We start from the raw sequence: 13,360 nt of genomic DNA, 5'->3' as shown, positions 1-13,360 counted from the left end.
GTGATCTTGTTTTGTCATTTCTTCATTTTCAAATATACCAGTGATATATATATTTTAAAAAATGAAGTAACCTGGGCTTCTCTCTTGACCCTGCTAGGAGCAGAGATGAAGCCTCAACACAGCCGAAGGAGTTGGGGACATGGGGACACACTGACTGCAGTCCAACTGCTATAGGATATGAATGATGAGCTAGCTAGTCTGCACCAAGAAGAGGGGTGCACTCATTGCTGGGGGGCGTGGGAGGAGGCCTCACAGAGGAGATGACATCTGAGCTGGCTAGCGAAGACTGTAGGAATCTTAGGGGTGGCGAACAAGGGGAGGGACAGCGCTTTCCCGTCTTCAAGAACAGCATGTGCGAAGTATGGAGGCATGAAAGGACAGAGGGTGTTCAGGATGGTCAGGATTGGGTATGGCTGGAAGGAAGAGTGTGGGGGTGGAGTGGCAGGGGGAGGGAACACAGCAGGGACAGTCTCTTATGTCCCCTTGCCCACTGCCTGTTTGTCTCTGCCTTTGGCTGTGGATCAGCAAAAGCTGGTGGTGAGGTGCAGGTGGGGGGCGGCTGGGACTGGCCTGGGGCGAGGAGAGCAGATGGACCCTGCAGGAAGACGGGGGAGTGCAGAGGATTGGGAAGCTTTTTATGACCTTCGTGCCTTTCAGCTGGTTTTCTCCTGAGAGAATCAACATTTTCAAAAAATGTAAACAATTGCATTAAAAATGTACAACAAACTTATTTAGTTTGTTTAGACTACTTAAAGGCATCAAGTAGGCCCATACTCACCAAGCATGTTAATTGAGCCTGTTTTGTACCAGACACTGCTGGGAGATAGGGCACTCCCTCACACAATGACTGCAGGGCTGTTGTGATTAAATTTGAGAGGGCCCAACAGGTAGCTTAATTGGTTAGAGCAGGTTTGATCTGTGATCAGGACACATACAAGAAGCAACCAATGAATGCATCAAGAAGTGGAATAGCCCTAGCCAGTTTGGCTCAGTGGTTAGAGTGTTGGCCTGAGGACTGAAGGGTCCCAGGTTCCATTCTGGTCAAGGGCTCCATCCCCTGCCCAATTGGGACGCGTGCAGGAGGCAACCGATCAATGTGTCTCTCTCACCTCATGTTTTTCTCTCTCTGTCTCTCTCCCTCCCTTCCACTCTCTCTAAAAGTCAATGGAAAAAATATTCTCAGGTGAGGATTAATAAAGCAAAAACAAAGCAAAAAAAAAAAAGCGGAACAACAAATCAATGTCTCTTTCTCCCTTCCCCTCTCTCTAAAATCAATAATAATAAAAAAAGATCAAATGTGAGAATGGCTGCAAAAAACAGGAGCACAAAGGAGTGTCTTGGTTCACAGTGGCCATCATTGCTATGGGGAAAGTAAAATGCCTCATGTGCTGTGAAGTGAAGCCATATTTCAAATTGGCTCAGGATGTGAATAGGGGTCTGGGTTCAAGTTCAGATTCTGTCTCCTAGAAGCAAATTACTTTCTGAACCTTGGTTTTCTGTGTGTGAAAAGTGTATAATAATACAATTCATAGAGACAGTAGAATAGTGCTTGTCAGGGGCCGGGGGAAGGGGAAATGGGGAATTGTTTAATACACATAAGAGGTTCAGTTTTGCAGGATGAAAAGAGTTCTGGAGATTGGCTGGACAACAATGTGAATGTACTTTACTGAACTGTATGCGCCCTTAAAAATGGTTAAGATGGTAAATTGTATGTTATGTATCTTTTACAATTTAAAACAACCAAGAGCGTAATAGCCCTGGCCAGTGTGGCTCAGTTGGTTGGGCGTCATCCCCTGCACCTAAAGGTTGCTGGTTCAGTTCTCTGTCGTGGCATATGCCCAGGTTACAGGTTCGATCCCAGGCAGCTGATCGATAACATTATTAAATTGTAATTGCTATTAAAAAGTAGTTGCTATTTTGTTCCACTTTTGTCTTCTAGACATTTAGATGGAGGATTCGATAATGCAGAGAAAAACCTGGATATCTCAACCCTCAGTGTGGACCAGCGGTGTGGGCATCACCTGGGAGCCTATTGGAAATGAAAAATCTCGGGCCCCACCCCAGACACAGTCCCCGGGGATTCCCACCCATGTTAAAGTGTAAGAGCTCCTGGATATCTAAGCAACATCCCTCCAGACTTCTGTAGGGAATATCGTACCTCAGGCATGTATCACATCCGGTCTGCTATGGAAGCCAGTGCCTATGATTTCTTTCCAGGCTGGGAACTCCTGGGAGGTATACACCAAGCATTGTGCATGGCCCTGGATCTCTCATTGCATCAAGCACAATGTCAGGAAGCAGGAGACCTGGGTTTCGGTCCTGATCCTGCCATTTGCGGGCTGTGTATGTTGTGTCCTCTGCGAGAGGATTCTCACGCCTTCCAAAGGCCCCGCCCCGAATCTGACTGCTGGAACTGAAGATGGTGGTAGGTTTCTAGTTTATTCCCAGGCTCCATCTAGGAGGAGGCACGTGGCGGGTGGAAGGAGGAAGGTGATAACCAGTTCAGAGTGGCTGATGCCCAGGGCATATAAAGGGCTGAAGTTACTCAGAACAGCTGCCCTAAGGCTGTACCAAGGCAGATGGAGACCCAGCGGCCTCTCTGTCACCCTCTGAGGTCGGCGCTAGTACCACTCCTGTTTTCACAGGTAAGGAAACAGCCCCGAGAGGGAAGTGACTGGCCCAAGCGTTCACAGGCTCCTGCATGTCATTTTAGGAAACACAGAGCCCAAGAGGCTCAGGCTGGGGCTGCTGCAAGGCCAGGGACAGAGGCTTAGACTCAGGACAGGCCTACCTGACCTGTTCCCCAGGCTTTTCCGGAAGATTCCAGCTTTGCCTGAGGTTCCCATCGGTGTAAAAAGCAAGCCGATGTCATCATGGGAGAAGCATGATAAGGACCCTCCCTGCAGACTTCCCCCGAAGCGGGGGCCACAGATGGAGCTGTGAGGAACGCATTGCCAGGGCCTAGGCGGCTTCCGAGGCTCCACACCTTCCAGGGGCCATGGAACCGGGGCGGGGGCGGGGGGGCACTGTACTCTTCAGGCAGAAAGACTCAGTTCAAGATGATCTCCCTGGTTCAAAGGCCCCCAAAGCCAGCTATGAACAGGGAATAGCAGAGTTTGGGAAAAGATGCAGAGCAGGGAAGAAATCTCCCACGTGGCGTGGAGTCATGGCTGCCTGAGCCAAATCGTGTGCCAAGTGTTCTCGTGTGTGACTCTGGGGTGGGGTAAGACTTGCATCAGTCTGTTATTTTATTTTTCAATTCAGCAAAAGGCTGGGAGATTGGGATGTGAGGGAAGGGATGCAAAGCAAAGGTCTGCCAGCGTGTCAAAGATTTGACACCTGAGTCTCTGATTTCTACAAGAGGTTTGTGAACACAGACTCTTCGCATGGTATCCCAATTGGGTTCCCTCTATTAGCTAATCATTATTCATAACCAGGGATTAATTTGTGAAAGGCTTCTCCCTCTGATCCCTAGTACCCCATTCAGAGTTCAGCGTTTTTCTTCATTTTACATTTTATTTTTTTTCTCCAGTTATGATGGCTTAGTGCTTTCTCTTTGTTCTTCCTCAACTTGTTCACTGAAATCCTGGCTGGCAGTTCTATCAGCAGAACTACAAAACCAAAAAGGCAACAGAATTTTAGAGCTTTTCCTGCGCCCCCCAAGGAAGCAGGGGAAGGGGGAGGGGACATGAAAAAGAAGGCAGGGTCTGGAGCCACACAGACCAGAGTCCAAATCCCAGCTCTGGCATCGTTAGCTGTGTGACTATGAACAAATCACTCATCTGTAAAATGGGATCACAATGCCGGCCAATGTAAGAAGGATATTGGGTAATAAATGAATGGAACTGTGATGCCAGACATGTGGTGTGCTCTCAACTCATCATCAAAATATCACTGTGATGATCACCAATCGCTTGATTAGACTCTAGGCCTTCCACATGGCCATGGACACTACCTGAAGATGTGGTCAGAAGCCATGTCCCTGCCACCTCAAGTGGCCCAGCCTCTCTGACTAATGGGGAAGGGAGGAGGAGCTGGGTTGGCAGCAGGCAGAATGTCTGCTCCTCAGCAGTAACAATGACAAGAGCTGTCATGTATTGGGCACTCACGACTAGTAATTCTGGGATAGGCAGTGTTAACAGTTATCCACTCATTTCGTCCTCACAGTCACCCTAGGAGGTAGGCACTACGTCACTCCCATTTTCACGGGTAAAGAAGCAACTCAGAGGGGTTATTAAGTCATTTGCCTAAGCTCCCGTAATGCTAGTGAGTGCCAAACTCGGGATAGCAAGAATGGTGGTTTCTATGTACCAGGAACACAAGTGCCCAGGGCTTTTTTGTGTGGTCGTACGGGTTGTTCACGGCACAGGAGTGCCTGGCAAAACGGGCAAGTTGAGCCACCAGAGGCCCTGTGAATGCTTCACGTGTATTCCCTTCCTTAACCCCCACAACAGCTCTGTGGGCTAGATGTCAACATCCCCATTTTATAGAGGAGGGAATCCAGGCCTAGAGCGTTCAGGTCACTTTGTAATAAAGTGATAAAACGAGGATTTGAACCCGATGCCACGGCCCATACCACTAGGCCGCTGTACTGGCCCTATCCCTAGGTGCTCAATAGATGAACGAAGGAAAAATACACAATGGTCTGACTTTCGCATTAAAAAATATGGCAGATCCAATGAGGCCCCGGGGCTATGGAGGCCTTCAGTAAAGTTGCAGAAACACAATCGTTCAGGAATTTGCTCCAAACCATGTGACCTTATGCTTGTGAAACATTTCGGTAGCTCAGTTTCCTCGTTCAAAAGTGAAAGTAGTAGTTAAAGGGACATTTCTCCTAGCTGTTTGCAAAGCGTGCATGCATATGTAATCTGCTTCGCATCAATCACTGGAGAAAGGCATGACTGTCCTTTTGCCCAGGGAGAGAGTAGGATGCTCAGGGTCACACAGCGAGTAGGGCAGAGTGGAGACCGGAAAGCAGGGCTCCCGACGCCCAGTCCCATGCTCGGTCTGGGGCTCCTTGCTAAGGACCTTAGAACTTATGGAGAACCCACAGCCTGCCCGGTGGCCCAGACATCACACAGTGCACGTGCCAGTCAGGTGGTACTGGAGACCGACATTGATCACATGACCACACTGAGTTCTTTCGGAAGAAGACACGGCAGAGAGGAGCACCATGGAGGAGTCTTTGCTTGGCTCTCATGTCTAAAAACAAAACCTCTGGCTTCGCAGGAGCTTGGGCAGCCCAGGTGACAGCCTTGGGTAACGTAAGCTTTTCCAGGGCTGCCTTGGGAAGGGAGGATGACCTGGGAGCACTGCGGGAGAGGCCCCTCCTGGCGTGGCCAGGTTCAAGGGAAATAGCATCTGTGAAAGCACTTTGTAAAGCAGTGTGGTCCAAGTGGAGAGTGCTGTTGTTTTTCCTCTGTGGAACTGGGTGGTGGGGGGTGGAGTGACTGACTCCCTCTGTGCTCAGATGAGGGACTTGCCCATCCTCTGATGAAATGTGGCTGCTGCTCCCATCCCAGCCGGGTACCTTCCAAAACACACACATGCCTGTGCACTCTCTTCCTGCCTCACCAATAACAACCCACCACTATCTCCAGCTCTGCAGATCCCACTCTGCACAGGCTGTTAAGCCCCTGTGCACAAGGCCCCTTCTTGGCTGTGGGTTTACTACTCCTGATATGGGGCAGCGTCTGTGGATGATGGGGGGGGGGGGGGGGGAGGGGAGAGGGAGAAAGATACAGACCTTCCAGCGATTGCCGCACTCATTGCATAAGACAAAGGTAGTCATGGGTTCATCAGCACTGCGTGTCTGCACCTGAGACAGAGAGAGGCCCACTCATGAAGTCACTCCCCTGCTCTAGGACCTGCCTCAGTTCCCACTGTCTGCAGAAGTGGATCCAAGTCCCAGAGCTTAGCACTGTTGTTCCCACCCCACTTTGGCAAGCCCTTATCACTGAGAACTCTCTAATGTATATTTTCCTCTCCTGTAGGCCCATCAGCTCACCTTCAGTATCTCACTGGCTCAACCTGATGTTGGCACTTCCACTCTTGTTGATCCTTCTGAACTGATCTCTCTTCTCTTGCCTCAAGACTCATCTCCTACAGGAAGTATTCCCTGACTCACCTCTGAACATGCTCGATTAGGTGAGCTGGAAGCACCCCTAGGGATCACTTAGTTCATTCCTTACTTTATAGGTGGTAGAACTGAGGCCAGAGAGGAAAAAAGATTTGAAGATCATGGGGACTATTTAATGTAATGGTTTTTTTTTTTAGTTTCTCACCTCCTTACCCAAACCAGTCAGGTGCAGATTTCCCACAGCAAATCTCTGGCATTTCCAGATTTAAAGATTGCTGTTCTGATTTTCTTTTTGAATATATTTTATTGGTTTTTTACAGAGAGGAAGGGAGAGGGATAGAGTTAGAAACATCAATGAGACAGAACATTGATCAGCTGCCTCCTGCACACCCCCTACTGGGGATGTGCCCGCAACCCAGGTACATGCCCTTGACCAGAATCGAACCTGGGACCTTTCAGTCTGCAGGCCGACGCTCTATCCACTGAGCCAAACCAGTTAGGGCTGTTGTTCTGATTTTCTATAAATGGCCATGACATATAGCACGTGGTTACTTTGCTGACACTCAGCTATGAATGATGTCAGCTGGGAGTCCCCGGGGTGGGAGGTAGTCCCTGGGCTAATGAGGGAGCCCGGCAGCCGACCAGGAGGATGCAGCTTAGCACCGCCTCGTCCCTGGAGAGCAATGGCACCTGGAGGAAGGAGAGCACTGGGGCTCCTCTGTGCAGAGAAACGTTGCTGATGGGCAGTGTACTTCTGGGGGGAAGCCAGGCGCAGGACGCACACCCTCCACACGAGAAGTGCTCAGAGGAGAGCAGGAGCTTGCACAAACATATCGGAATTCCTGAATCGGGGTTCTCCGAGGGGCGATTCCGGAATGGCAAGGCTGACTGTATTTCTGCTGTAGCCACAGATCCCCACAGGCAAGGTGCTCCTGATACACCTGCTTGCTGAGCAGATGGAGGAGTGAATAGAGTTCCAGAATGACTGGGTATCAATTAGAATCCAAGAACACTGGTGCCCCAAGGGCATAATATGTGCCACCCAGAAACAGCAGGCGGTTCTCTGGTTTAAAGTCTCCCAGAGAAGGGGCCTCCATGCCTTACGTGGCTCCCCATACAGGGGCAATGGTCTTCATCCTCAGCACTCGGGGCTAAAACCCTTTGGCTTTGCACACAAAGTTGGCTGTGATGCAGGCAGAAAGGTCTAGATCTAGACTTATTGCTGTCTCTGTCACTGACCATCTTTGCCATCTTGGACAAAGCTGCACAGCTTGCCCCCTGTCTGGGCCTCAGTTTCCCTGTGTGCAAAATGAGAGAGCTGAGTTTTATATTGCTACGTTCCCTCCCAGCCATCTGTGACTCTACAGTTCTGTGCCCTGTGAGTCTGGTTCCTCTTAGTCTTGCTGCAGGTACAGCCAGAACATGCTGGCCGAGCCTCACAGACACAAATCTGGGTGGTTGTATATGCAGAATGCCATTTTCTAGAAGCCATAGGACCCTAGCTGATGTTGCTCAGTGGTTAGAGTGTTGTCCTGCGCACCGAAGAGTCGTGGGTTCGATTCCTGGACAAGGGCACGTACCTGGGTTGCAGGCTCAATCCCTCATGTGGGAGGCAACCATTCAATGTGTTTCTCTCACATCGATGTTTCTCTCTCTCTTGTCTCTCTCCCTCCCTCCCTCCCCCTCCTTTCCCCTATCTCTGAAAAAGCAATGGAAAAAATATTCTTGGGTGAGGATTAACAAAAACAAAACAAACAGGAGCCATGGGTTCATATTGGTGTACCAAGACTTGTCCTTTTCTCTGCAGCCTGGAGTTTTAACTCTTCCCCCCTCTGGCTCTTTCCTGAGCTCTCTCTGGTTCTCCATCTCTGTGCCCCTGTGGCTTCCTCCCCCTCCTCACCTTACCTGGTTATAGGTACAATTCTTCTTCTTGCATTTCTTGCACTGGAAGAGGCCAGTGGTGGTGCCGCCCGTTTTGGCCATCTGGTGCTCACGGATAGCCTCCTGGGTCATGGCGTTCCTCAATTCCCGCAGCTCGTCACTGGCCATTTCCTGGAGAGAAACAAGTTTGTCCTTCAGGGCCGGGAGTCCCGGGTGCCCTGCCCCATACCTGGTGTCTAGGGAGCCTGAACAGAGGAGGGGAACCTGCTGGATTAAGTACAAGGAGCTGGAGGGAAGCCTGGACTCCTGGCCCTGCCTTCGCAGGGAAAAGGCCATTCCCATTGGGTGGAGAGGCAAACCTGGGGGGGTCTGGTGGGCAAGTGCAGAAGGGCGTGTGCGGGAGAGCAGAAGGTAAACTGTTTCTGCCCCCGATTCAACACTCTGGGGCACATTTCCTCAGACCTGGTGCTTACCCTGCCTGCCTGGACCTTGGGCACCTGCCTGAGCCTTCCTGCTTGAGCTGACTTGACCAGTGACCACCTGATCTATGATGTGCTCCTTATCCATCTAGTCTGGACATGACCCAGGCCTGCCCGAGCTGTGATCACTGCCCAGCCCATTCTGCCTGTGGGGACCTGGTCTCACCATGACTTGCTGTTGCTGTCCCCACCCACGCGGGACCTGAAGCACCTGGGCTCACACCACTAACTGCTCACCTGTGAGTGCATCAGAACATCGTTAAGATCCTACAGACCAGACTCTCCTGTCTTGTGTCATCTCAGTGTCCGCATTGTCTAGGGCAGTGGTCGGCAAACTGCGGCCCCTTGAGTGTGGCTCTTCCACAAAATACCACGTGCGGGCGCGCACGTACAGTGCGACTGAAACTTCGTGGCCACACTCAAGGGGCCAAAGAGCGCATGTGGCTCGCGAGCCGCAGTTTGCCGACCACTGGTCTAGGTCCTTCCTTTCTTTATCCTTCTCCCTGGCCATTTGACTGCCCTTAAACCTCTGCCAGATGAGAACAGAGAGGGGGTCACTCAAACCAGAGTCCTAGGGAAGGTTGGTATGGGGGAAGGAGGAAGGCAGAGGCTGATGCTAAAATGAGTGAGGATCTGGGAGTGGCTCAACATTTCCACTGTTGCTTTCTAACCTGACTCCTTCAGCCACGGAGAGCAGAGCTGGCACACAGGTCCTATAGTTTAGTGACCACTAAATCTAATGCTGACCACTGCGCTATAACCACTTGGGCTTCTTGTCAAAATGCAGATTCCTAGGAACCGAAAACTCGAAGGGCAGGCCCAGGAATATGCATTTCTACTAGTGTCCCCAAGTTACTCTGGTGCACACAAATGTTTAAATTCTATGTTAAATTCAAGGAATAGGTTCTAACCAACAACGGGGTAAAGCACATCAGCCAAGGCCATATACTGGTAAGCAAAAAGCAGCTGATTTTAATTTGGGGGCAATTTCCCAGAGCATAATGCATTTGTTCATTCAAAATCTATGGGACGCTAATTTATTGAATGTCTAACTGCATTGGTGTGCTGGTGAACCGGGTTTGACCATAGGGGTGGCTGATTTGTAGCATTTATCTATTTCCATAGTGTAAATATTTCCATCAGGGCCAATTTCAAGCGACTAATGTGGATGTTGCTGAATGCAGAGCTGGGAGTAGCTACACATAATCCTGTCTCCTGAGCTGGTTGGAGCTGGTTTCAGAACACCACTGCCTCTAAGCCAGGGGTGGGCAAACTTTTTGACTCGAGGGCCACAATGGGTTCTTAAACTGGACCGGAGGGCCAGAACAAAAGCATGGATGGAGTGTTTGTGTGAACTAATATAAATTCAAAGTAAACATCATTACATAAAAGGGTACGGTCTTTTTTTTTTTTTTTTTAGTTTTATTCATTTCAAACAGGCCAGATCCGGCCCTCAGGCTGTAGTTTGCCCAGGGCTGCTCTAAGCCCTCAAGATAAGATTTGGTTCCTGTCCCCAGGTAATGCTAGTCTGGTCTAGTAGCCTAGCATTCACACAGGATAGCAAGATAGCTTATGAAGTGTTAAAAGCATATAAAATGCAGGGAAAGCCCCCACCCCCAGTGTGGGGTTAACTGCTTGGGGGCAGGAAAGACTCATTAAAGAAACTGACACCTTAACCAATCTTGAAAGATAAACAAACTTCCAGGGCACATTCTAGACTTAGCGAATAGTCCTTAGCTCATAGCAAAAGTTCAGAGGACAGCCTGGCCAGTGTGGCTCAGTGGCTGAACATTCGACCTATGAACCAGGAGGTCCAGGTTTGATTCCTGGTCAGGACACATGCCTGGGTTGTGGGCTCAGTCCCCAGTGTGTGGGGTGTAGGAGCCAGCCAATGATGCTCTCTCATCGTTGATGTTTCTCTCTCCCTCTCTCTCTCTGTCTCCCTTCCTCTCTTAAATCAATAAAAAAAAATTTTTTTTAAGGAAATGAAACTTAAAAGATCAATAACATGTTTGGGGAAGGGTATATAGAGTGGGGCTCAGGGCGAGGAGTGTGGGAGACATGGCTGAGGGTCAGATTGTAGAAAGACAGTCTTATGTGCCACCTAAAGAATAAAAACAGAAAAATATTCTATCCACTCACCCACAAATCCATTTACCTAGCTCTGCCCTGACTCAGTGAGCAGACAAAATCCCTCTCCTGTGGGACCGACAGTATGTCCACGCAACAGTTCTAATGGGTATCTCAGACTCTACTCCATTCTTTGACGTGTCTGGGTGGAGAGGAGGCATGAGGGAATCAGGTGGACAAGGAAAGAGACACAGAAAGGGAGTTAGGGAGACAGGGACGTGGAGAGGGGCTTGGATCCCCATGGGCCTCCCCTGTCCCAGGCCTTCCCTGACAGCACCTGCCTGTCCTCTGAGCCCAGCACTGCACGCAGCCCACACAATGCTGTTATTTTTCTTATTGGAGCAAAAATGGTCCTATATTTCTTATAGAAACCTCCTGCCTGGAGCAAAAGGTGACCTGAGGAAGATCTCCTTGGCATCCATGTTGGCTGAGTTGCTGGCAGGGGTTCCTTGGCGGCGGGCCCTGGCAGTCCCTTCTCAAGGGCCTGCTAGATTCCTGGCCTGCTCCCCTTGGTCTGGTCAGCCTCTTTTTTGGGCCTGGGTTAATCACCCGATTCTCTTGCCCTGTTCTAGTGAACAGCCCTTGGGTGGGGCCCGATCTCATCCACGTGTCTGGCTTGGCCAGTTGCTTTGCTGGGACTTCTGGGGCTTGTCTCTGGCCTAATCCGGACGCTCAGCTCTGTTCTAACCTCCAGCTTCTGGGAACTTGCTGGGTTTGGCTCAAACTTGTGCCAAACCTTGCTCCTGGTTCCCCTGGGCTCTGTTTCCCAACATGCTCTGGAATGGCCTGTAACACAGACTCTGGATAGCATCCCACAGCACACACACAGAGAAGCAGCGTGACCCCAGGGCCACGGGTGCGGGACAGAGGAATAAACGCAAGGCTGGGTTTCCAGAAAGGTCACAGCTACACCTTGCAGGGAAGGAGCATGTGCCTAAAGCCAAGTTGCAGTGGTAACCATGGGCATAGATTGCTAGTTGCCTAAAAAGATCAGATATTTAAAATTAAGCAGAAAGACAATCCTGGTCCACTGGCCTAGTTCCCCATTTTATCTGAAAGCTGGGGATATTATCTTCCTTATTTTGGGTATTTGAGGAAGTCAGTTAGCTTCCCTCTATTAGCTTCTCAGAAAAACATACATGCACACTACATAACAGGCACACACCACTTACATATGCCACACGTACCCTAACCACACACACCATACACACATAGGCTAAATACACACATCACACATCATATACACACACACAAAGGCCCACTCTTGCCAAGAGTTTCAGCAGATTCCCAGATACCCTGAGGCACACCCAAACTCCAGATGTCATGCATTTTCCCTCCCCTTCTCGGGGCCACTTCCCTGACTAGTGCTTCGTGTGCCATCTCCAGGTGCTGTGGGGAATCCCTCTGTTAGCCGTGGCAGTAAAGAGCCGCTTGTACCTGGGGATGTGTAAAGATCTTTACACCCTCATCTGTCACTTATAAGTTGTGTGTGACCTCAGTTTTCTCATCCATAAAATGAGGATACTAGCCCGGCCAGCGTGGCTCAGTGGTTGAGCATTGAACTATGAGCCAGGAGGTCACAGGTTTGATTCCCAGTCAGGGCACATGCACAGACTGGGGGCTCGATCCCCAGTAGGGAGCGTGCAGGAGGCAGCCAATCAATGATTCTCTCTCATCATTGATGTTTCTCTCTCTCTTCCTCTCCCTTCCTCTCTGAAATCAATAAAAATATCTATTTTAAAAGATCAGAATACTATTTCCTCTTTCATAGCATTGTGCTGAGGGTTACATGAAATGGTTGGTGAATGGGCCTTTTGTACACTAATTCTGAGGAGGGCTTTTCATATATTAATCTTCTAAATTCATTTAATGCTTATGAGATAGCCATTATTATTATTATCATCCCATTTTACAGATGAGAAAACTGAGGCACAGCGAGGTTAAGTGGCTTGCCTAAGATTACACAGCTAAGTGGTATAGGCAGAATTCAAACTCAAACAGGCTTGTTCCCTTTTCCTTCCCTTACTGACCCTTTTAAGCTGGAGCAATCCTTCCTTCCTCTAAGTCCCCACGATGCCTCTATCATGGCACTTACACCGGTTTTACACATACTTGTAAGTATATCAGTCTCCCCACCTTGGACTGTGCTCCATGTAGACAGAGACTCCTGTTCTGGCTTGGGCCCAGAGCAGTAATGGGCTACAGGCAGAGGAGGGAGGCAGATAACCAAGCAGTGAAGAGTGAAACTCTGAGACCCAACAGCTCGCCTCCTGGCTTGAACATTTTCTAGATGTGCTTATAGGCAAATCTGTTAACTCCTCTGAGCCTCAGCCTCCACATCTGTAAAATGGGGATAATAAACACTCCCACCCCAGTGGGTGTGAAGATAGAATTGGCCAGGGTGCCTAAAGTGCCCAGCACAGTGCCTAATGCGTATTAGCCGTGTCCACCATCCTGATGGTCCAGAAGCCTTGAGAGGCTGGGAGTCCGAGATGGTCTGACCGTAAGAGCTCCCTGGCTCATCTTTTATGGAGTCACAAGCCACTGCCTCTCAAACTTGGACAAAGCTGGAGGGGCCTGGCCTCCCACCCCACTGTGCAGAGGTCCCAGCCTGGCCCTCACCTCTGCTGTCATCTTGGCAATGAGGCCGGTGGAGATGGCCCCACTGAGCACGTTCCGCCGCAGGCCAGGGTTCCTGGGGTCCTTGAGGTTGCTGATTCGGCTGCGCACGCGGTTCCGGTACTTCATATCCGTGCTCTTGAGCTCCTGGTAGATATGTGACATGGTCAAG

At 49.9% G+C, this 13,360-nt stretch overlaps 1 protein-coding gene across 2 annotated transcripts in view; it reads right to left on the bottom strand.

Annotated features, from left to right (window-relative positions):
• Positions 1 to 3,215: 3,215 nt before the first annotated feature.
• The window catches only part of TCEA3 (transcription elongation factor A3), a 43,421-nt gene continuing 33,276 nt past the window's right edge, over positions 3,216 to 13,360 (bottom strand). Inside the window, exons 7-10 of one of the 2 annotated variants that reach the window (XM_059690859.1) lie at positions 13,192 to 13,347; positions 7,985 to 8,131; positions 5,747 to 5,818; positions 3,216 to 3,611 (exon numbers count right to left, since the gene is read on the bottom strand). In XM_059690859.1, the coding sequence (XP_059546842.1) occupies positions 3,603 to 3,611; positions 5,747 to 5,818; positions 7,985 to 8,131; positions 13,192 to 13,347 (384 nt within the window). In that variant the 3' untranslated portion in view covers positions 3,216 to 3,602. The remainder of the gene's footprint in view (positions 3,612 to 5,746; positions 5,819 to 7,984; positions 8,132 to 13,191; positions 13,348 to 13,360) is intronic. The other variant, XM_059690858.1, reaches the window with a different exon arrangement.

Source organism: Myotis daubentonii, chromosome 3 (genome assembly GCF_963259705.1).
Source record: "Myotis daubentonii chromosome 3, mMyoDau2.1, whole genome shotgun sequence".
Taxonomy (NCBI): domain Eukaryota; kingdom Metazoa; phylum Chordata; class Mammalia; order Chiroptera; family Vespertilionidae; genus Myotis; species Myotis daubentonii.
Note: the sequence above shows the minus strand (reverse complement) of the source record. Positions and strands in the feature narration are given on the sequence as shown.